Here is a 25,288-nt window from a genome sequence, read left to right as displayed (position 1 = left end):
GAAATTTATTTGGTGTTTGGATACCACTTAAGTATTTCATCAATAATTTTTTAATTTAGACCCTTTTTAAATCCCTTTTATATGTTTTAAATAATAATTTTATTTCTTTTATGATTGGTTCTGACTTTGTGAACATTTTATGATACTTTGACTTAACTTCACTAATATCATTGGATCTAGGATGTTGATAGGTTTGAAAGAACTAAATTCATAATATAGATGAATGATATTAATGATAGTTTGAGTTTTCTTCCCTCTCTTCTTCCCTTCTTTGATTAGTGGGTGTAAGTCTTATTTGAATTCATTGTGTAGAGGTTTTGATTATACCAATCCTCTGATGAATCATCAAGATGAAATCCCATAAAAATCAAAAGAAACTCATCTGGACATCAAGGTTCTAATCTACTTCTTCCCCTTTATTTTTCTTTGTCCCGTATCAGAGAATGATCATTTGTGGCCTAAACCTATGTTTACAAGCCCAAGGATGGTTGACTATTTGACAATTTGTTTAAAACTTTGAAAGCTTGTTGTGTAGAGGTTTTGATTCTATCAATCTTCTGTCAAGTTTTCATAAACTTTGACCTAAGTTCATTGATCATTCAAGATAACTATTGACTACTAATTACTAACCATTAATATTTAATTTGTACTTTATATTTCTTTTATCTTCTTTACTCCCTCCGTCCCAAATTATAAGAGAAAAAAACAAAATCATGTTTATTAAGAAAAATAAAAACACAATCATTTGACTTATGGTTTTTTTTGAAATAAAGTGCTTTGGAAGATGTAAAAGAAATTCTAATTTTTTATTGGTTATAGAAATGATGAGAGAGAATGTAAGTTAAATGCAAGTTGCATTTAATTTTACCTTGAAAGAAATGAAAGGTGATTTTTTCTCTTATATTTTAGGACAAGAAAAATGCATTTTTCTCTCTCTTATATTTTGGGACGGAGGGGGTATTTCTAATGCTCTATGCTTTACATTACTATCTATCATTCATTATCATGTTTATGTTTATGTACTTTTTCCTTTGTCCACTTGGACATATGTTTATGCTTATGCTCTTTTTCTTTTATCCACTTGGACCATACTTTTACATTGTTCTTAAAACACTAATAATCAACTTGAATCATAAAAGAATTAATACGGATTTGGAATTTGGCTACCTTACCTTAAGCTTGGAGGATGGATATATGGACTTAGAATTAGGATCTTGACCCTAGCACTTTGGAGTTTTATCTGAGTTTTGTGCTCCTTTGATTGTATTGTGCTTGTTTGTCTGGAAGTCCTAAACTCCAAGGCATTGGGTTATTTCTCTTTGTGTATGCATGTGGATTCTTTAAAAGTCTTTGATGGTTAATTCCAAGGCATTGTGATAAGGAATTCATCTGAACACAATTGTTACTCTGCTCAATTTTTGCTTCAAGTTCTCGTGGTGTATTTTCAAGGCTTTGTGAAAGTTGTACATGAAGATATTAAGTCTATCTGGGTTCTATAATTGGTATTGTGTTTGCTTGGTTATGGTTTAAGTCTAAAGGATGGGAAATCTACATTGACTCTTTAATTTCAAGTGTTGGCTTCTTTTTTGGTTAGATCGTTCTTATCCTTAGCTTTTATCTTATGCTTTAGGATAGTCCATTCATCTCCTTTCCCCTTCTTAAATTTTCAAAATCTTGTCCCTTTTTCCAAAACCTTCTTATGTTTGCAAATTCTTTTAAAAAATCTTTCTTTAAAAATATCTTTTTCCCTTAGCGGCTTTTCTTAAAAAGTTTAGACATGATTAATTTTTGTGGTGAGATGTAAAACCCCAAAGTCTTGATATTGATTGATATGATTGAACCTTTTTCACTTGAAGGAGTTAGTGGCATACTTGTTGATTTATCCAAGTTGGAGCCCTTCTTTCATTTGTGATGCAAAGGGTTCATTTGTTCTCATTTTCAAGATATCTGGTTGAGTGTTCTCTTCTATGAAGATAAAATGTCTATCTAGTTTTCTTCAAACCTTTTTTCCCTTATAAGTGGAACTACATTTGCTCTAACTTCTCTATTGCACTGAGGATGTATGTAGGCACGAGATGTAATGTCTTGTCGAGCATAATTCTAAAATCAAACAAAACTCTTTCTTTTGCACACAATTCCCTTTTTACATAGATTTTCAAAAAGATTCCTGTGGAGTACCACAAATATGAGGGGTGCTAACACCTTCCCCTTGTATAACCAACCCCCGTACCTAAGATCTCTTCTTTTTTGTGGTTTTTGATTTAAAAACTTCTTTGGGTTTATTTTTCTCTTTTCCCATTTCCTTTGGAAACAATAAAGCGTGATGGCGACTTTCACTAAAATAATGAGTCAAGTCAATCAATGGCTTTGATATCAATTTTTCCCTACTACAATCTCCTATAGTGAATCTTTGTGTTCTCTTCTAAACACCGCTATTCTTGAAACCTGGAAAGGTGCAACAAAAATCGAAAGGTTTGAACAAATTCACAGAATTCATTTCGATCAGACGACTGAATACATATCAGTAGCGGTGAAATTTGTGAGACTAAAGCCATTGAATTGACTTAGCTTATACGTTTTAAACAGAGTCGCCACCGCGCTTTATTGTTTCCAAAGGAAATGGGAGAAAGAACGAATAAAACCCACTAAATTTTTTAAAATCAAAACTAATAAACTTATCAGAGACTTGGGTACGGGACGTTTTTTATGCAAGGGGAAGGTTTTAAGAAACCCTCACATCTATGGTACTCCATAGGAACCTCTTTGAAAATACTATTATTATTGTTTGTTATTGTTATGAAATGCCTTTGTGTTTTTGTTTAAATAGAGTGGGAGGATGAGAAAAGAAGGTTTTGAATGTGAGCTCAATAAGATATCGCATCTTAGGCCTACATACCCCTTAAGTGCAGTAGGGAAGTCAGAGCTTTTGTAGTTACTCTTAAAAGGAAAATAAAATATCCAAGTGGCCAAAATCTTTTTAGGTGTTGAGCTTTAACAATACTCAACGGGTTTTTTAAAATGTTAAGCTTTAACAATACTTAACAAGGGATTTAAAATGAGCCAAGCTTTAACAATACAAGGCCCAATGGTCTAAGAGCAGTTTCACCGGAAATAATGCTCCTCTTAGTACCAAGGTTTGAAAAGGGTTGGTTGAGCTTTAACAATACAAAACCAAGGGTTGATTTTAAAAAGGTTGAGCTTTAACAATACAAAACCATTATCAAAACAAGTGGGGTGCAAAGCTTTAACAATACTAAGCACAAAGGTAAAGAGATTTTGAAAAGAGATTTTGAAAAGAGATTTTGAAAAGAGATTAAGTACCTTGACAATTTTAGTCAATACCATTCTCATTCCTTTGGATATTTCAACAACAACTTAAGCAATCAATCATGGATACCTCAAGTATGTGTGTGTGTGTGTGTGTGTGTGTGTGATAACATGTATCATAAAAGTAAACAAGTGAGTATAACAATTAAATCAATGTAAACTCAAATGATAATGGATGAAAGGATGTCTATACCTTTGGGATCATTTCATGTATGAATGAAGATGATGGATGGATAAATATCTCATGCATATGGTTAGTAAACAAACTATATATATGATGATAATACAATGAATAAAGTACAAGTATACAAGGATAAAAATCAACAAGTATATGTACATATACAAAGACAATGATCAAAGTAACAAGTTATATTAAAATGGTGAAGCTAGGGATCAAAGATTCAAATTAGGGTTTTTGAAAATTAGGGTTTTAGAACCACATTTAAACGTAATTTATTTTTAATGATTAAAGTACCAAATTCTAAAGGAAAATTGGCCTAAGGGTACATGGTAACCTCAAGGGGACTTTGACCTAAACCTAAAATAATTCACACAAAAATAACAAAAGTTTACTTGGTGAAAATATCAAAAAAAGAAATGATTTTTGAATTTTTAAACATATAAAAGACTTGTTTTTTTGATTTAATTTTTAAATGATAAAATAATTAATATTTTTGGTATTTTAAATTATATTCTAAAAATAGACAAGTTAAATGATAAGTGTTTAAAATTTCAAGTCAAAATGATTAAGTTTGCTATTTTAAATAAATTATGAAAGTTGGTTAAAAAGAAAAATAAACAAGTGATAAAAAATTATGTTTTGACCTTGGGAAGACTTGAACCCGCGCCACTAGAGTCAACAACTCAAAAGCTTACCATTGGGCCATCGCGCTATAATTGAAAACAAAACACGCGCGTGAATATATATTTAAAAACACGTTCTAAATTCAAACTGAACTTCATCTTCAACCTTTGGCTCGTGAATTTCAGAAATTCAAACATGATCAAAACTTAATCATTTCTAGAAATTCAAACATGCATCTTGTTCAAAATTCAAACACGATTTTAACCATGTATCATTTGTGAACTTATTCAACCTATGACTCTTTAATTTCTGGAAAAAATCTAAGAACCTTAAAACTTCAAACAAAAATTAAATGATAAATATGCACAATCAATCCCTAAAACCTTAGGGCTATTATTCCCTACATCATGCTGAGTAGAATGGTATCAAGTTTTATTAAAAATGGTACCTCTAAACACTTTGTTTCGGAGCTTGACTAACAATGGGAGTAATAGCAACAATCTGTTGAGGCTGATATTGTCTCTTTCTTCCTCTTGAAACAGTGATTACAGTTTCTTCTTTCTTCTTGGTAAAGCTACTACCAAACCTTTTTGTTCCACCACCAGATGATGATGAACCAGCTTCTTTGCTTAAACGGCCTTCTCGGATACCTTCTTCAAGTCGCATCAGTAACACCCTTCTAAACCCCGCGACAATTTAAATAAATAATCAGAGTAAAAACATAAACACAAGGGTCCCACAATTATTTAAAACAAATAAACCAACCAAGGTCAAAGTCATGCTTCATTAGGAAACGATTCACCAAAACATAATCATGTTTATCACAGCGGAATACGAAACATCGTCAATACAACCAACGGAAATGTAATTCAACACCAAATAAAATAGAGTAATCTCATAAAACTCTAAAATTATCGTTCCCTAGTGTTACAAGATCAGAGCATGACTGACACGACCCAACATAAATGGATAAACTCTACGAGTCATCCTCACCGAGCACTAATGTCGCTACTCCTCAATCTGAAAATGACAACATGTAAGGGTGAGTCTCATTCTCAATTAGTAAATATTATGAAATTCATAAGCAACAAGCATCATAATATACCGTTCACCCAATCATACATATTCAGATTCACAACTATTATTCATCAATTCGTACAATAATAGATTACACCATATAACACAGAAATTCATCCAATCATGATATAACAGAATGCATATGACACAACTGACACTATGCATGTGGTACCAATAAACTGTGGAATCAATCCACCTGACCGATCTACAGCTCATTGAGATACGGCCCCACCGACACAAATTCCGCACACTGGGAATTATGTCCACCATCGATCCAAACATCACCGGGATCCATCACCGAATGCATATGAATGAATGAACCCACATAACATACTTAAAAACATCACCGATCACGATGAACAACTCATCTCAACACCACATCACCGAATAAGTATGTACATGTTTTCAACATCATTCAAATAGCCATGCATTCATCACAATCATAATAATAATCACAGTCAATTCATCACCACATCAAATACATTGTCACACCTATTTCATATGCACACAATGCTTAATTCTCACCAAGTAATTAAATCGAGTTAAAAAAAATGAATTCGGGCCACTGCCTGTATTCATTGTTCATCATATAAAACATTTAATTACCTTTACAACGCCCAAAACGGAACTAAGAAAGGATACACAGATCAAAAGATACGTTATTTTAAAGTTCAGAAAAATTCCGGCACAACAAGGTTCGCTTAGCGGACTGCTAGCGACGTGAGGCAGAAACGAGCTTCCTTCAGACCTCCGCTCAGCGGACCACTAGCGACGTTAATAGAAGCTAACTAGGTCAGGCCCTCCGCTTAGCGGACCCCCCTCCGCTTAGCGGACCTGCGATTTTACCAATTCTCAGGTCTACGACAGACCCTGCGATTCCACCTATTTTCAGTCCAAAATCAAGTTTAAACAGCATATACAGGCATAGAATCATCATACATTCAATCATACACCACCAAACATCATTTAAACTCATTATTAACCAATAGATCATACAAATTGCATCAATTCAATCCAAACTATAACACCCTAACCTAACAATCCCAATATCTAATTGAACCAAACCATACATCAATCTACCTATCACTTAATACCACATAAGAGATACAAAGAGGAAGAGTCCCCCCTTACCTGGATATGAGATTGCTCTACTCTCCCGGTTGCCATAGCTTATGCCGCCGCTTCCAACTTTCTCCGAAAATCTTTTCTAATGTGCAGAGACGCACCAAAAACCTGTTCGGAAATCGCTTTGTCAGACGGACTTAAAATCATCAAAATGAAAAACCGCTTCGGTCAGAAGTTACCTCTACGAGTCTGGAACATTGTGTCCAAGAACCGCGATGATCCAACGGTTGGATTGGGAGAAACATCTGTTTTGCTAAGGTTTCTCACTGCAGAAACTTGTTGTGAAAATTGGACTTCCTCTAGCTTTTCTCTTCCGCCATGGCTCTCTTCTTCACCTCTCCTCCAAAACCTATTCCTCTTTGTGCTATGATAGCTCTTCCTTCTTCCAATTCTAAATCCAACATAGTAAGGTTATTTTATTTAACCACTTAAATAACTTAATTGGGCCTAAGTGACATACCCCCTCCTTACTTCACAACAACTCAAATTAAACCCAAAGTTATTTTTAAGCTCATTAATAAAATAACACTTCAACTTTATTGCACCAAATTAATTCAACAAAAATACTAAATAATTCTAAATAATAATTTAATTTCCGATTAAATTAAAATTAGAAAATATGGGGTGTTACAACTCTCTCCCACTAAAAGAGTTTTCGTCCTTGAAAACATACCTCAAGTGAAAAGTTCCGGATAGGAGTCCTTCATCTGACTCTCCAGTTCCCAGGTAACATTTCCCTATTCGATCCTCAAAATTCATCTGACATAACCAACAGAAGCATGTCTCATGCATTCAATCGCAGCTCTTACGTCGCATTCGACCACCCCAAAGGTGTACCACTCGCTTTATCTCCAAAGGTTAACGATAGTGAAACGTCGAGGTGCGATCCATACAATACGCCCAATAATTGAATAATATAATTACACAATCCATGGTATGATCACAATTGATCAACAATGCAGTAATGAATTCCATCTATCGAACGTACCAACCTTAGACACACTTTTCCATCTGAGCGATAAAGTAATACTTACACTTTTCACCAACCGCTTCCTTCAAGAAACTCAATAATAATATTCCTATATCTTTGGATTTCAACTATTTGACTCCTCTTAAATCACACCAGCAATTATCCAACACGTTACATTCCGCTTTTGCTGCACTACTCTGATTACCCATTACAATCATCATCACCAGTTAGATTTTCTTAGTTTTACCCAATTCTGATTCTCTTTACTCATTCGTTTAAAATTATCCTTTACCATACATGGTACTAATTTACCACTTAGCAATACTTACACGCACTAAAAACAAATTCCTAAGTTACTACATCTATTAAAACATTCTCACCATCGGAACAAGTACACACAAGTAGTTATAATCACACTCATCAGCCTCAATATACCATTGCTTACAAAATAGCTCAACTGAGTCCCGCTCTCTACTAAGAATCAAATCAACTTCGTCCTTCATAGAGTATAATTCCTCATTATATCTGGAAATCTACATAACACCTTACAACAGCACAAAAATTATTATAGCATCATATAGTATCAACTCATTGTCTTAACTTCGCCGAATACATACTCGTTAACTACGTACAACCACAATAACATATTCATCATCTCGGCAATTATTTAAAAGGGTTCTGATTCTTCGGTACAACATCCTTACATCTACTAGATCCTAATCCAACATATAGATCAATACATACTCTCTACGTTGGCTTCCGACATATTAATTCCTCACTTCCCACGAGTAGTACTCCTAGCACCACTCCACATCAAACTTTTGTTGTGCGACTCTAATTACCCATCTTAAGTCACTGGCCTATATGTTGCACCCTTCCATATTCACTTCTTCATAGGTTCACACAACATGGTGAGTGATTATTCTCACGGCTTAGTATTCATCACATCTTATACCATTAAGGTAACAAACAATCTCATCTCATTTATATAATTCCGTCTACTATCAACAAGAGATTAAGGGTGATCAAGTCCTCAATTTATCAATAGACAGCCGACAACCATATTTAAGCATAAACTGTTGTTACTACATAATAGTGTCCTTTCTGAGTTTGCACTCAAACTCATTAACATCGTCATAGTCCAATAATTCATTGTGGTGTCCTTCTTCTAGAATATTCTTTGAAAGCTCAAAAACATCAGCAACACAAACCCGATCACCAAACCACATTATACTATTCTCGTCGATCCTGAGTTTACCGCCTTTACCTTGGTACTTCAAAGTCAACTTATCGCTCGACTCAACATCAGCTGTCTGACCTCCTCTAATCTCGTCAATAATACCACTAGTCAGCTTAGCATACCCAATCTAACACTATTAAGAGTGCCTCCACATACCAACTCAAATCTCTAAATTGTTCAATTAAATCCAACTCTTCCACCATTAGCACAACATTTTCCTTACCAGGATGGTAATTCAACCCAAAAGTCATAATCTTAAAAAACTCTAACCATCTTCGTTGCCTCATATTAAGCCCTTCCTGACCAAAGAGGTACTTCAAACCTTTATGATCACTAAACACTTTGAATCTCGAACCAGACAAATAATGTCACCGCAACTTCAAAACAAAACCACAGCTGCCAATTCTAAATCATGAGTCGGGTAATTCCTTTCATGCACTTTGAGTTATCTCGACGCATAAGCCATTACCTGCTGACTTTGCATCAATACACCACCCAGACCCATCAGCGACACATAACAAATACGACCTCAACCGTTCTAAAGTTTATTTCACCTTTACTACTAATTCAATCATCACTAAGATCCATCGGCACTCAAATCATCTTTATTATCGAACATCTCATTCACTTATTCAACAACAACACGTTCTACTTAGCTCTGTTTCAAACAATCGCGGTAGTAGGCATTCATATTCAACAATTTCACGTCTTCTTAACCAACCTCAAAATATCTCCTCATATGATCACTCCACTGTATTTATAACTCTCCCATAAGGTAGAACATAATTTCTCCTCCTCGTAGATTCAACGGCACCTTAATCCGACACTCGGAACTCAAGATATTAATTTTCCAACGTCATCCGAAATGCGACATCGTCATCATGCAATGACACTCTATACGATATCTCCAAACTCCTCGAATGGTGCATTTAATTCCTAAAATTTCTTATCAACAAACCTTTTAATCATTCCTCCAGTTCACTCGACTCTGACATTGATGTTTGCGCGACACTAAAGCATAAGTCCGGTTTCAGAGACCAGCGTAACCACAAACTTCACCTCTTTCCATCATCATCCTGTCAGAATTAAATCTATGACAGCTTCTCCAGCCATTTTTATAAGAAATTTCGTCTCGTTAGCCTTCCAACGCTTCAAACGGGCCTTGAATCGGATGTTCAGAGCTCCAGTTATGAATTTTCGAAGTTCTGCAGCTATTCGGCAATTTTCCTGCGTTTTGCTTACGAAAATCTCACTCCAAAACTCATTCTCTTCAACTCAATCACATTCCAAACAGCCCCTTATCATATCTCTTCGCTCCCAAACTTCTTATAGCATAAGCGACACATCCCTTCGCCGAAGTTCAATTTCCGAAACAACACAACAGCACTCTCCTTTGTGAACTTGCAACTGAACCTCTTCTGAGAAGCAAGGCTTCTCCCCCACTTTGCTCAAACCAATTCCTGTAACAAAAAAAACAAGTACCAACAGTGATTCACTCACATGTCACGTACCAAGGGATAATATGCCGACAATATTCAACTGTCGCGTAACTCAACTGACTCGACAATTGGCCAAACAGACCGACCTGCTCTGATACCACTATTGTAACACCCTTCAAAACCCCGCGGCAATTTAAATAAATAATCAGAGTAAAAACATAAACACAAGGGTGCCACAATTATTTAAAACAAATAAACCAACTAAGGTCAAAGTCATGCTTCATTAGGAAACAATTCACCAAAACATAATCATGTTTATCACAGCGGAATACGAAACATCGTCAATACAACCAACGGAAATGTAATTCAACACCAAATAAAATAGAGTAATCTCATAAAACTCTAAAACTATCGTTCCCCAGTGTTACAAGATCAGAGCATGACCGACACGACTCAACATAAACGGATAAACTCTAGGAGTCATCCTCACCGAGCACTAATGCCGCAACTCCTCGATCTGAAAATGACAACATGTAAGGGTGAGTCTCATTCTCAATTAGTAAATATTATGCAATTCATAAGCAACAAGCATCATAATATACCGTTCACCCAATCATACATATTCAGATTCACAACTATTATTCATCAATTCGTACAATAATAGATTACACCACATAACATAGAAATTCATCCAATCATGATATAACAGAATGAATATGACACAACTGACACTATGCACGTGGTACCAATAAACCGTGGAATTAATCCACCTAACCGATCTACGCCTCATCGAGATACGGCCCACCGACACAAATTCCGCACAATGGGAATTATGTCCACCATCGATCCAAACATCAGCGGGATCCATCACCGAATGCAAATGAATGAATGGACACGCATAACATACTTAAAAACATCACCGGTCACGATGAATAACTCATCTCAACACCACATCACCAAATAAGTATGTACATGTTTCCAATACCATTCAAATAACCATGCATTCATCACAATCATAATAATAATCACAGCCAATTCATCATCACATCAATTACATTGTCACACACATTTCACATGCACACAATGTTTAATTCTCAACAGGTAATTAAATCTAGTTTTAAAGAAATAAAGTCAGCCACTGCCTATTTTCATTCGTTCATCATATAAAATATTTAATTACTTGCACAACACCCAAAACGGCACTAAGAAAGGATACACGGATCAAAAGATACGCTATTTTAAAGTTCAGAAAAATTCCCGCACAGCAAGGTTCGCTTAGCGGACTGCTAGCAACGTGAGGCAGAAGCGAACTTCCTTCAGACCTTCACTCAGTGGACCACTAGCGACATTAGACAGAAGCTAACCAGGTCGGGTCCTCCGCTTAGCGGACCTGCGATTTTACCAATTCTCAGGTCTGCGACAGACCCTGCGATTCCACCTATTTTCAGTCCAAAATCGAGTTTAAACAGCATATACAGGCATACAATCATCATACATTCAATCATACACCCCCAAACATCATTTAAACTCATCATTAACCAATAGATCATACAAATTGCATCAATTCAATCCAAACTATAACACCTTAACCTAACAATCCCAATATCTAATTGAACCAAACCATACATCAATCTACCTATCACTTAAGACCACATAAGAGATACTAAAAGAAAGAGTCCCCCCTTACCTGGATATGTGATTGCTCTACTCTCCCGGTTGCCATAGCTTATGCTGCCGCTTCTAACTTTCTCCGAAAATCTTTTCTAATGTGCAGAGACGCACCAAAAACCTGTTCGGAAATTGCTTTGTCAGACGGACTTAAAATCATCAAAATGAAAATCTCTCCGGTCAGAAGTTACCTCAACGAGTCTGGAAAGTTGTGTCCAAGAACCGCGATGATCCAACGGTTGGATTGGGATAAACGTCCGTTTTGCTAAGGTTTCTCACTGCAGAAACTTGCTACGGAAATTGGACTTCCTCTAGCTTTTCTCTTCCGCCATGACTCTCTTCTTCACCTCTCCTCTAAACCCTATTCCTCTTTGTGTTATGATAGCTCTTCCTTATTTCAATTCTAAATCCAACATAGTAAGTTTATTTTATTTAACCACTTAAATAACTTAATTGGGCCTAAGTGACATACCCCCTCCTTACTTCACAACAACTCAAATTAAACCCAAAGTTATTATTAAGCTCATTAATAAAATAACACTTCAACTTTATTCCACCAAATTAATTCAACGAAAATACTAAATAATTCTAAATAATAATTTAATTTCCGATTAAATTAAAATTAGAAAATATGGGGTGTTACAGCATCCCCATGTTTACCATCTCAGTAAAATCATTAGGTGCACTTCCACCATCTTTTCGTAGTAGAATGTACTTAGGGTCTTGAGGAACACCTTAGTCATTTATTTCTCTTCCATTGCAGGGATAATTTCAGCATCTAGTTCACGCCATCTTTATGCGTACTCTTTGAATGATTCTTTCTCCTTCTGGGACATAGCACAAAGTTGATCTTTGTCCGACGCCATATCCATGTTATACTTGTATTGTCTGATAAATGCTTCACCCAAGTCATGGAAAGTACGGATGTGTGTACTATCCAAACCCATATACCATTTTAAAGCAGCTCTAGATAAGCTATCTTTAAAGTAATGATTCAGCAAGTGTTGGTCTTCAGCGTGCATAGACATCTTTTGAACATACATGACCAGATGACTGTGAGGGCAAGAATTTCCCTTGTATTTCTCAAATTCTGGAAGTCTGAAATTGGCAGGAACTCTGACATTAGGAACCAAACAAAGATCATTGACTTCTTTCCCAAATAGATCTTTTCCCCTTAGGGCCTTGATCTCTTTTTGCATCTCTAAAATTGGTCTTCAAATTCATCCATTCTTCCCATGCCTTCAGAAGGTGTACCACGGAAAATTTGCTCTTTGTGGAGAGGAACAATGTTCATCACAGTAGGAGTAGTAGTCATAACAGCTTGAGGAATTGCAGCTTGTTAAGTGGGATTCTGTTGCCAGCCAATTGGTAATCCATCTTTATTCCATATGGCCTAGTAGTCGTAAGATTCAATACCAGAATTACAGGAATCTGAAGAGTCTCGACTTTGGAAACCACAGTAGCTTGAGCTTGAGTTGATGGATGATTCTGAGCAGCCACCAGGTCTTGAACCATAGATGTCAACTTTTCAATACTAGAACGTAAGACAGAAACTTCTTCTTGCCACTCTTGGTCATCAACTATACCATCTTCCAATCTTCGACGACGATTGGCGCGAGTATTATACCGGTGCATCAGCTTGACTATGAGGAGAGAAGGAAGGAATAAGACTCTGACTCAGGAGTGAATGTGACATGATGCATGCAATGCAAAAGACTTTTTAATTTTCAAAGTATCAAAAATATCCTTCAAGGATTTATTAAGAGCTTGTAAATGTAAACACTATAAGGTAACTTGAAGATAAAATTTCATTCATTAGTAATAAGGGACAAAGCATCCTTGGTACATATAAAGGGACAAGGATCATCGAGGGAAAATCAAGGGTCGTCGAGGGTCATCGAAGTACCAATTTCTTTCAATAGTTTACAAAGGGATGTCCAAGATACAAAATAATTTCAAGAGTTACAAGATAGAAATAACAAATAAAGCTAATAAAATCCCAGAGTAATCATAGAGCTCAATGCGAAGTATCCATGTCATCTTGAGTCTTCTTCTTCTTTAGCTTAACCTTTTCAAGTTTCTCAATGATACTCTTCCATGCATCTGCTTTAGGAGAGAGTGCTTCTTCTTCTTTCTTACTTTTCTTTTCTCTTGCTTACTTAGCAATGGTAGCATCCCTTTCCATAAGCCAACCATCTTGGAGGAAAAGTAAGTTTTCTTTCTCTTTCATTTGCTCATCATATAGGTCTTCCATTATTCCTTTCTCACCTTCTGAGTACTCAAAATTGTTCTTCCAATGGTCTCTTGATTTCTTCATCTTCTTCAGAGCTTCTTGGAGATTTTTCATTGTTGGAGGAGAAACAACAGGTGCAACAGGCTTCTTAACAGGAGGTGGAGATGTCCCAGGAAGATAAGGCATCCTAAGTTCAGCAGCTCTTGAACTAATCCATTCTTCAAAAGGCTCAGGTGAGAGATCCCCTTTTGTCTTCCAATCTTTGATTTATTTTCTATGACTTGGATGCCAAGCATTAGTAATCCTTTCTCTAAACTCTTTGTTTTCAACTCCTTCCTCGAGGAAGAATCCATCCAATAAGATATTCCTGGGTATTTTGTCCATAGGAAACCCAAATTGACGACGAGCTAGAATAGGGCTATAACTGATTCCTCCTTTTGTACCAAGAAGGGGCACATTAGGAAAATCACCATAGCTGTCCAAAGTCTTAATCCTACAGAAGTAGTTGTTGGTCCAAGCAATGTCAGTGTTGGTGAGAGTCATAATCTTTTGTGACCATTTTTGTCCTTCTTTGTGATCCCAAAAATCATTGGTATTTGGCAAATGAGAGATATACCACTTGTATAGAAAAGGAGTACAACATGTAATCATTTCCTTTCCATAGGAATTCCTCAAATGGATGAAGTAGTAAGTGTCCACTAGCAAGGTAGGGACAGGGTTTCCTTTCATAAAGATCTTGATGGCATTCATATCAACAAAGTTGTCAATATTTGGGAACAAGAACAATCCATAAACCAACAGGGCAAATACAGTTTCAAAGTCATCTTCCTTTCTTTCTTGTGAAAAGGAGAGAACTTTCTATATCAAAAAATGAGCAGGTAGTCCAGGTATTCCTCCTTTGGTAACCATATTCTTCTCAATCTCATCCTTCCTTAAGTGGGTGAACTTTACAATGTCATGAGACTTGTGATCCATTTCCAAACCATTAAAGGGAATTCTTCCAGTAATGGGTAATCCAATGATGCTTGCATATTCTTCCAAAGTTGGTAATAGTTTATAATTAGGAAAGGTGAAACAATGATATAAGGAATCATAGAATTGGATCAATGTGGAGAGAATTCCTTCCTCCATCTGTCTTGAGGAGATACAACAACCTTCCATACTTGTTACAGAACTTGTCTTGATCAACAATCAAGGATCCTACCTTTCTCAACTCTTCTACCTTTAAACTCTTGAAAGTATACTTCTTGGTTTTTCTTATTTCAAGTTCCATTCCTATAATGTTTACAAAACTGGTATCTTTTAATTCCTTGAAAGATATCTTGGTTTAAAATGCATAGATGTATGAATGCAAACATAGTAAAAACATGGGGTTCAAGGGTTCAACGTCACGAGCATGGAGTCAAAGATCTACCCATCCCAAAGGTGTGTACTATGGTTATTTTGTACCTATAGAACAAGGTTCTAAAAATTTCCCATACTTAAACAGTTCAACTTGGAAATTATAAAGGTCGTAATTAACTCGCTTGTTTGAATAATATTCCAAGAGATCCTCATATGAGTGTAGTATCGTGTAACAACCATTCTGGAATTGAATCAAAATACAGTTTCCACACTACGTCCTAATGGCCAAGATTGGTTAAGGTGTTTCTAGGTCCCCAGCTTCTACAACCTAGTTGAACGTAACGATGTTTTTCCAATTAACTCGGTCAACAAAGTTACTTCCAAAGAGGTCTCCATTGAGCGATGGATCTCAAATTGACTTCTTTGGGACTACTCCCTCGAGATGAAAATGACTATACAAGTCTCCTATCATAAGTTGCACTCAATTACGGGTTAGGATTTATCTCACCGCAAGGGGGAATCAAGCCCTTTCCCAATATAACCCACAAAAGTAACAAGTATTCACATATGCAGTTCAAAATGACAGTATATACAATAATAATAACAGTATAAACAAAGATAGGGTCAACCCTTCTTAGGAACAAATGTGTATCCCCAGCAGATTCGCCACTTTTTTGTAGCGGTGAAATTTGTGAGACTGAAGCCATTGAATTGACTTAGCTCATATGTTTTAAACAGAGTCGTCACCATGCTTTATTGTTTCGAAAGGAAATGGTAGAAAGAGCGAATAAAACCCACCGAATTTTTTAAAATCAAAACTAATAAACTTATAAGAGACTTGGGTATGGGGGGTTTGTTAGGCAAGGGGAAGATTTTAAGAACCCCTCACATATATGGTATTCCATAGGAACCTCTTTGAAAATACTATTATTATTGTTTGTTATTATTATGAAATGCCTTTGTGTTTTTGATTAAATAGAGTGGGAGGATGAGAAAAGAAGGTTTTGAATGTGAGCTCAATAAGATATCGCATCTTAGGCCTACATACCCCTTAAGTGCAGTAGGGAAGTCAGAGCTTTTGTAGTTACTCTTAAAAGGAAAATAAATAGCCAAGTGGCAAAAATCTTTTTGGGTGTTGAGCTTTAACAATACTCAACGGGTTTTTTAAAATGTTAAGCTTTAACAATAGTTAACAAGGGATTTAAAATGAGCCAAGCTTTAACAATACAAGGCCCAATGGTCTAAGAGCAGTTTCGCCAGAAATAATGCTCCTCTTAGTACCAAGGTTTGAAAAGGGTTGGTTGAGCTTTAACAATACAAAACCAAAGGTTGATTTTAAAAAGGTTGAGCTTTAACAATATAAAACCATTATCAAAACAAGTGGGGTGCAAAGCTTTAACAATATTAAGCACAAAGGTAAAGAGATTTGGAAAAGAGATTGAGTACCTTGACAATTTTAGTCAATACCATTCCCATTCCTTTGGATATTTCAACAACAACTTAAGCAATCAATCATGGATACCTCAAGTGTGTGTGTGTGTGTGTGTGTGTGTGTGTGTGTGATAATATGTGTCACAAAAGTAAACAAGTGAGTATAACAAAGAAATCAATGTAAATTCAAATGATAATGGATGAAAGGATGTTTATACCTTTGGGATCATTTCATGTATGAATGAAGATGATGAATGGATAAATATCTCATGCATATGGCTAGTAAACAAAGTATATATATGATGATAATACAATGAATAAAGTACAAGTGTACAAGGATAAAAATAAACAAGTATATGTACATAAACAAAGACAATGATTAAAGCAACAAGTTATATTAACATGGTGAAGCTAGGGATCAAAGATTCAAATTAGGGTTTTAGAACCACATTTAAACCTAATTGATTTTTAATGATTAAAGTACCAAATTCTAAAGGAGCATTGTCCTAAGGGTACATGGTAACCTCAAGGGGACTTTGACCTAACCCTAAAATAATTCACACAAAAATAACAAAAGTTTACTTGGTGAAAATATCAAAAAAAGAAATGGTTTTTGGATTTTTATACATATAAAAGACTTGTTTTTTTGATTTAATTTTTAAATGATAAAATCATTAATATTTTTGGTATTTTAAATTATATTCTAAAAATAGACAAGTTAAATGATAAGTGTGTAAAATTTCAAGTCAAAATGATTAAGTTTGCTATTTTAAATAAATTATGAACGTTGATTAAAAAGAAAAATAAACAAGTGATAAAAAAACTATGTTTTGGCCTTGGGAAGACTTGAACCCACGCCACTAGAGTCAACAACTCAAAAGCTTACCACTGGGCCAGCACGCTATAATTGATAACAAAACACGCGCGTGAATATATATTTAAAAACATGTTCTAAATTCAAACTGAACTTCATCTTCAACCTTTGGCTCGTGAATTTTAGAAATTCAAACATGATCAAAACTTAATCATTTCCAGAAATTCAAATATGCATCTTGTTCAGAATTCAAACACGGTTCTAACCATGTATCATTTGTGAATTTATTCAACCTATAACTCTTTAATTTCTGGAAAAAAGCTAAGAACCCTAAAACTTCAAACAAAAATTAAATGATGAATATGCACAATCAATCCCTAAAACCTTAAGGCTATTATTCCCTACATCATGCTTAGTAGAATTGTATCAAGTTTTATTAAAAACTAGTAGAAGACCCGTGCGTCCGCACGAGTAAATCAAATCTTAAGATGAATAATGTATTACAAACGCAAAAAAAAATTAAAAATTTGAATGACAAATGTTAAATTAAGATTCATAAAACATAATATAGATGTAATAAAATTATATATAGTAGCTATTTTAAAAAAAATGGAAATGCAATAGGCAAGAAGTTGAAAATGTTAAATTAGGTATTATGGTGATAGCGACCCGTGAAAGTAGTGAATTTCAATGATAAAATTCACATAAGAAAGATATTATGGTGATAATGACCCGTAAAAATAATGAATATCTTAATAAAATGAATTAATGTCTAAAGAACTTGATTCCTTTAGCGCTACATGTAATTCATGTAGCCCAACTCCTATTAAAAGAGTTTCAATTGTTTTATAACTTATTTGTTGATTAGATTCAATTGAAATTACTTCAACCATTAAAAGATTAAAAACCTTTTAATTCTTAAAATATACATGAGGTAATTATATAAATGTATTACTAAATTAAATATGTTGCATCCGATGAATTGTACAGTATTAGAATGGAATCATTAAATAAATGTATTACTAAATTATATAAGTAAGTATTCATAGGCTGATTGGCTGTATTTCCTTTTAGATTTATGTTTTCTAATTTTAAAGTTCTTTTTGACCATTATCATATAAAGATACAGCGAAACTAAATACTAATCTATGCTCCAAGCAAACTTGTGAAGTGGAGCTATTAATCTAAGCTCTAAACTGGTTAAGTCTAAATAATTTAATAAGTCAGACAAAAGGAATTTAGACATTTAAATAGTAGGAAAATGATTTTACATATTATATTGAGATCTAATTCCATTGGATTCTATAAGCTTTTTCTTTTGACTGTCAAAGAATCCAACACACAAATTTTATGGCTTTTCCACTAATGAGTATCAAGTTTATCACACTCTTCACAACTTAGGGAATAACCAACACCATATTTCAAAATAAAAACACAAATGATACTACATCTCTGCTTTCAATGAAGTGCATGCTTCCTATAATTGCTTTGGCAGGAAGACTGATTTCCTATAATTGCTTTCACTGCAAGTAGTATATGTTTAGTAAAAGAGACACAAAATATGTTTAAAGCAAGAATATATGTTGTATTGAAAATATGAAGCAATCATGATTTATCTTTGAATTAGTTGTTTATTTCAGCAAGAATATATTATGTATCGAAATAACGCAGCAAGAGTTGAATATGTTTGTAGTAGTTATTATCTGATGAAGAAAGATTTAATCTGATATGTCAGATTTGTTACTGATGCATTGAAGTGGAAAAATTTTCATGCTTGGGTTGTGTTATATATGCACATATGCCTTAAAAGCATGGAAATAACACACCACAAGAATTATATGCACTCATTTGAAAGTGGTAATAGATGAACAGACAAGTGCAAAATATGCTTCTCATATCTTTGTAAGCTATAAAGATATAAAAATATAATTGAGACATTAAAAAAATACAGACCATTTATTCTTGGGTCAAAATCATTCTCCATGTCAATGTTCGAAGAGCCTTTGGTTCGACTTCAGCTTCTTTTTGTTGTTCCTCTGCTGCTCCAACATCATCTTTTAGGTTCTGAACAAAGAAAATAGAAGCTATAACTTGTATAGAATACAAAAAAAGGTAAAGAAAAAGGTAAACCTCCAATCAAAGTTAGGAACACGTTGGTTATACATACATTATACTAATGGTGGCATGTGTTCTCACAAGGGTAAGGACAATCTATGTCCTTAACACCAGCTCGGTCAAAATACCAGTCTCCCACGGCCAGAGCAATTGCCTACATATTTCCAATGCATATCGGTTAGAGATAAGACACAAAAATAATAAGATCTTAAACTTGAATCACCACTTCTGCGTAACGCTAAAACTTGAATATTTTAACAAAAACTGCATAGGCATATGTGAGAGTCACCTTGTTTCCAATGACAGGAGAGTTGTCAACAAACCATGTGTCTGGTCTCTCAGATTGGCAGTGAGCAAAGCATGAATGTATGAACAATCCATTTTAATTTGATATTGAGAACCCTCTAACAACATTCAACATGTGATTCCTGAATCCTGTATTATATTATAGTTAAATGGTTTAATAATAATACACTCAGAAATATTTGTACTTCTAAATAAAACATTTTCTCATGCATTAAACCACCTTGAAGAAACTGAATCTGTGAACTGGTACATTTAACATGGTTTAATCAGCAATCGTGCCTAATTTCTTCTTAAATTTTGGAAAAGGTTCAATATCTCTACTGAGAAAACTATCCAACCAGAATGTCTTAACTATATCAACCAAACCCATATCACAATACATGGTCTTTATTTAGATTCATTACTTGTACTTTGAAAATTATCTGTCTACAATCAGCCTATCTACTAATTTCAAGGTCCAGCTAAGATATTATAATACAGTTTACAAATGGCAAACAGTAACACATAGTTCATATTGTTGAATCTGACCTCATTTTCAGGGTGTAAACATGACTGAAAAATTATTTATATTGTTTGAAGAGTCTTTAGCTGAACACCCTCATCTGCCATTTCAGCATGCTGCAAGGATTAAGCAGTAGGTTATGAATGCATGAGTAAGCCTCCTTACTTGAATAACTTAAACATCACATTTCAGATCTTGAATAAGTCCGCTACTATTGAACTCAATCGTCAAATTTATAGTAGTAATCGTAATCGAATTTAGCAAGTCCAAAAAATAAACATTATAAAGCAACCAAAAGTAAAACCTCAATGCAAGTTCTGAAACCATAATACAATCTAATGTTTTAAGCTTAAGTCTTTCAATGTAGATAATATCTCCGTCAGAGCAAACAATGGCTTTCCAAAAAGGTGTAATAAATAACTAATGAAAACTGTAAGAAAGAGACCATTCATCCGATAAAGTGAGGTTCACGCAGGCTTTTCTCCCAGCACCTGCGACTTGATTCGTAACAACTTGTTCGAAAGCACCTTTTACATATAAAAATACAATGTGCACATCTTAGCAAGGATTTGGAAAGTATATTGAGTTAAAGAAGAACAGACTTTGTCAATGAATACCGTAAAGGCGATCAACAATGAAATCACCACTTAAGATATCAGTAAACGACTTGAAGTTGAATTGATGTTCTGGAATGTCTGGTACGTCAACAGCAGTGATAATTGTCGCACGATTAAAAAACACCTTGTATTTGTTATCACAAACTTTCGACGGCATGTCATTGATCATAGTTTCAACATTATAGACTATATAGGTTTGCATTTCCTGCAAGGTCTTCTTCCAAACATCAAAGTCACGGGAGCGGGTTACAACATAGATTTGATCAGTCTGTAGTAGAAAAAAATTGAACAACGTATAAATAATGGAAATGGAAGATGATAATGTTAGAACAAGATTTGTTCTTATCAATTATCTTAGTTTTGATGATAACAATAATATGAATTTTGCTTAAGATAATATGGTACTCTAATCCAATGCAATTTCCCTTTCAGGAAATATACATAAAGAGTACGCATAATTCAGCGCTCAGAAGTTGTGTCTCAAATGGTTCAGCATGCAACATCAGAACATGGTCTGGCAAGACATCAGAAGATGGTCGAAGCAGAATCAGAACATGGGTCTATGGAAGCATCAGAAGAACATGAGATCAGAAGCACTGAAGATCAGAAGATGGTATCACGCAACAGAAGCACTTCAAGGTCAGAAGATCAGAAGATGCTATGCACCAAGCTGTTTGACTCTGATGATATTCAAACGTCGTATTCACAAACATCAGATCAGAAGGAAGTACAGGTGGCAGACTACGCTGACTGACAAAAGGAACGTTAAAGCTACTAAAGGCAACGTCAGTAGACACAGCGTGAACAAGGCTCGAGGTAGTTGACAAAAGCGTATAACATTAAATGCAATGCTGTACGGAACACGCAAAGCATTAAATGCACTCAACGGTCATCTTCTCAACGCCTATAAATATGAAGTTCTGATGAGAAGCAAGGTTAACGATTTCGCACCAAAACAATTCAAATTAACTTGCTGAAACTCTGTTCAAATCAAAACTCAGAATCTTCATCTTCATCAAAGCTCACTACATTGCTGTTGTAATATCTTAGTGAGATTAAGCTTAAACGTTAAGAGAAATATCACAGTTGTGATTATCGCTTTTAAGAAGCATTTGTAAACTCTTGAATATATTACATTAAGTTGTAAGGAACTAGAGTGATCGTGTTGATCAGAATACTCTAGGAAAGTCTTAGGAGTGAACTAAGCAGATTGTAACTAGAGTGATCGTGTTGATCAGTAGACTCTAGGAAAAGTCTTAGAGGGTATCTAAGCAGTTGTTCCTGGAGTGATCAGTGTGTGATCAGAAGACTCTGGAAGACTTAGTTGCGGACTAAGTGGAAAACCATTGTAATCCGTGCGATTAGTGGATTAAATCCTCAGGTTGAGGTAAATCATCTCTGCGGGGGTGGACTGGAGTAGCTTCGTTAACAGCGAACCAGGATAAAAATAATTGTGCAATTTATTTTTATCGTCCAAGATTTAAAGTCACACTTATTCAATCCCCCCCCTTTCTAAGTGTTTTTCTATCCTTCAATTGGCATCAGAGCGCCGGTTCTAAGGTGCAAGCACTTAACCGTGTTTAGAAAAGATTCAGGAAGAGAAAAACGCTTCAGTAAAAGATGGTTGATGAAAGTGAAAAGTCTACACCTACACCTGCATCTACATCTGGCTCTGCTGAGCAATACAACGGTAACAATGGTTATACTAGACCGCCGGTATTTGATGGTGAAAACTTTGAATACTGGAAAGATAAACTGGAAAGTTACTTTCTGGGTCTAGATGGTGATCTATGGGATCTTCTGATGGATGGTTACAAACATCCAGTAAATGCCAGTGGCGCAAAGCTGTCAAGGCAAGAAATGAATGATGATCAAAAGAAGCTTTTCAGGAATCATCATAAATGCAGAACTGTTTTGCTGAATGCTATCTCTCATGCTGAGTATGAGAAGATATCTAACAGGGAAACGGCCTATGATATATATGAGTCCTTGAAAATGACTCATGAAGGAAATGCTCAAGTCAAGGAGACTAAAGCTCTAGCCTTAATCCAGAAGTATGAAGCCTTCAAGATGGAGGATGATGAAGACATTGAAAAGATGTTTTCAAGATTTCAAACTCTTACTGCTGGATTGAGAGTTCTTGACAAGGGATACACCAAAGCTGATCACGTAAAGAAGATCATCAGAAGCTTACCCAGAAGATGGGGTCCTATGGTGACTGCATTCAAGATTGCAAAGAATTTGAATGAAGTTTCTCTGGAAGAGCTTATCAGCGCCTTGAGAAGTCATGAAATAGAGCTGGACGCAAATGAGCCTCAAAAGAAAGGTAAGTCTATTGCATTAAAATCAAATATCAAGAAATGCACTAACGCTTTTCAGGCCAGAGAAGAAGATCCTGAGGAATCAGAATCTGAAGAAGAAGATGAACTGTCCCTGATCTCCAGAAGGCTAAATCAACTCTGGAAGACCAAGCAAAGGAAGTTCAGAGGCTTCAGAAGTTCAAGGAAATTTGAACGTGGAGAATCTTCTGATGAAAGAAGATTTGACAAGAAGAAGGTCATGTGCTATGAATGCAATGAGCCTGGACACTACAAGAATGAATGTCCAAATCTTCAGAAGGAAAGTCCCAAGAAAAAGTTTCATAAGAAGAAAGGTCTTATGGCAACCTGGGATGAGTCAGAAGATGATTCAGAAGATGAGCAGGCCAACTGTGCGCTGATGGCGACAGAAGATGACGGATCAGAATCTACATCAGAATCAGATTCTGAAGAGGTATTTTCTGAACTTACTAGAGATGAGTTAGTTTCCGGTCTAACTGAACTTCTGGAACTCAAGTCTCAGATTAGTCTCAAATACAAAAAGCTGAAAAAGCAATTTGAATTTGAAACAAAGAAGCTTGAGTTGGAGAATTCTGAATTAAAAGAAAAACTTTTAAAATTATCCAATAATGTTGGATCTCCTTCTGATTCAGAAAAATCCACTCCTAGTCTAAACCATATTCTGAAAGAATATGATTTAAGTTTCAGGAAGTTCTTATCTAGAAGTATTGGCAGAAGTCAGCTAGCGTCTATGATATATGCTGTGTCTGGAAACAAAAGAGTTGGCATTGGTTTTGAGGGTGAAACCCCATACAAACTCGAACCTGTTGATGAAATGAAACTCACATACAAGCCATTGTATGATCAGTTCAAGTATGGCCACTCTCATGATATTAGGCACACTTCACATGCACAAAGTTTTCACATAACACACACCAAGAAGCATGTGACACAACCTAGGAAATATCATGAAACTCATATTAAAAATTATCATGCTGTTCCTCCTATTGCTTATAATGTCAAACCCAAGTTCAATCAGAACTTGAGAAAATCTAACAAGAAAGGACCCAAGAAAATGTGGGTACCTAAGGATAAGATTATTCCTATTGCAGATATCCTTGGCTGCAAGAAGGACAAAGCACAACATGTCATGGTACCTGGACTCTGGATGCTCACGACACATGACAGGAAGAAGGTCTATGTTCCAAGACCTGGTGCTTAAGTCAGGAGGAGAAGTCAAGTTTGGAGGAGATCAGAAGGGCAAGATAATTGGCTCTGGAACTATAAAGTCTGGTAACTCTCCTTCCATTTCTAATGTACTTCTTGTAGAAGGATTAACTCATAACCTCTTATCTATCAGTCAATTAAGTGACAATGGTTATGATATAATCTTCAATCAAAAGTCTTGCAAGGCTGTAAATCAGAAGGATGGCTCAATCCTATTTACAGGCAAGAGGAAGAACAACATTTATAAGACAGATCTGCAAGATCTTATGAGTCAGAAGGTGACTTGTCTTATGTCTGTTTCTGAAGAGCAGTGGGTCTGGCACAGGAGATTAGGTCATGCTAGTTTGAGAAAGATCTCTCAGATTAACAAACTGAATCTTGTCAGAGGACTCCCTAATCTGAAATTCAAATCAGATGCTCTTTGTGAAGCATGTCAGAAGGGCAAGTTCTCCAAACCTGCATTCAAGTCTAAGAATGTTGTTTCTACCTCAAGGCCATTAGAACTCTTGCACATTGATCTGTTTGGCCCCGTCAAAACAGCATCTGTCAGAGGGAAGAAATATGGATTAGTCATCGTAGATGATTATAGCCGCTGGACATGGGTAAAATTCTTGAAACACAAGGATGAGACTCATTCAGTGTTCTTTGATTTCTGCATTCAGATTCAATCTGAAAAAGAGTGTAAAATCATAAAGGTCAGAAGTGATCATGGTGGTGAATTTGAGAACAA

The 25,288-nt window shown here is 35.4% G+C and overlaps 2 protein-coding genes and 1 long non-coding RNA gene across 4 annotated transcripts; all 3 read right to left on the bottom strand.

Moving 5' to 3' along the window:
- Positions 1-14,151: 14,151 nt before the first annotated feature.
- On the bottom strand, positions 14,152-15,015 carry LOC131613472 (uncharacterized). The gene is made up of 2 exons (XM_058885139.1): positions 14,836-15,015; positions 14,152-14,742 (listed from the first exon to the last, which is right to left on the bottom strand). Exons 1-2 carry the CDS (start codon positions 15,013-15,015, stop codon positions 14,152-14,154), a joined length of 771 nt encoding a protein of 256 aa, XP_058741122.1.
- Positions 15,016-18,945: 3,930 nt separating this feature from the next.
- LOC131611396 (uncharacterized) lies at positions 18,946-20,174 on the bottom strand. Of its 2 annotated transcripts, XR_009286888.1 has the most exons (5): positions 20,115-20,174; positions 19,878-20,023; positions 19,641-19,742; positions 19,427-19,537; positions 18,946-18,996 (listed from the first exon to the last, which is right to left on the bottom strand). It is a non-coding gene; the product is annotated as an uncharacterized LOC131611396 (long non-coding RNA). The 2 variants fall into 2 exon arrangements; XR_009286887.1 differs by lacking the exon at positions 18,946-18,996 and having other exon boundaries at positions 19,306-19,537.
- Positions 20,175-20,179: 5 nt separating this feature from the next.
- On the bottom strand, positions 20,180-21,327 carry LOC131611395 (uncharacterized). Its single transcript, XM_058883426.1, has 3 exons — positions 21,014-21,327; positions 20,842-20,923; positions 20,180-20,512 (listed from the first exon to the last, which is right to left on the bottom strand). Exons 1-3 carry the CDS (start codon positions 21,213-21,215, stop codon positions 20,479-20,481), a joined length of 318 nt encoding a protein of 105 aa, XP_058739409.1. The 5' UTR covers positions 21,216-21,327; the 3' UTR covers positions 20,180-20,478.
- Positions 21,328-25,288: the final 3,961 nt, after the last annotated feature.

The sequence above is a fragment of the Vicia villosa genome, linkage group LG6 (assembly GCF_029867415.1).
Source record: "Vicia villosa cultivar HV-30 ecotype Madison, WI linkage group LG6, Vvil1.0, whole genome shotgun sequence".
Taxonomy (NCBI): domain Eukaryota; kingdom Viridiplantae; phylum Streptophyta; class Magnoliopsida; order Fabales; family Fabaceae; genus Vicia; species Vicia villosa.
Note: the sequence above shows the minus strand (reverse complement) of the source record. Positions and strands in the feature narration are given on the sequence as shown.

What these genes read in the sequence shown, in the direction of transcription:
- LOC131611395 (XM_058883426.1), bottom strand. Translation starts at nt 21,215, where the DNA reads ATGCAAACCTATATAGTCTATAATGTTGAAACTATGATCAATGACATG. An exon ending in CATTGTTGATCGCCTTTACG is followed by an intron (nt 20,924 to 21,013) that starts GTATTCATTGAC and finishes TATATGTAAAAG; the next exon opens with GTGCTTTCGAACAAGTTGTT. An exon ending in CTCACTTTATCGGATGAATG is followed by an intron (nt 20,513 to 20,841) that starts GTCTCTTTCTTA and finishes TAATCCTTGCAG; the next exon opens with CATGCTGAAATGGCAGATGA.
- LOC131613472 (XM_058885139.1), bottom strand. Translation starts at nt 15,015, where the DNA reads ATGGAGGAAGGAATTCTCTCCACATTGATCCAATTCTATGATTCCTTA. An exon ending in ATCACAAGTCTCATGACATT is followed by an intron (nt 14,743 to 14,835) that starts GTAAAGTTCACC and finishes TTTTTGATATAG; the next exon opens with AAAGTTCTCTCCTTTTCACA.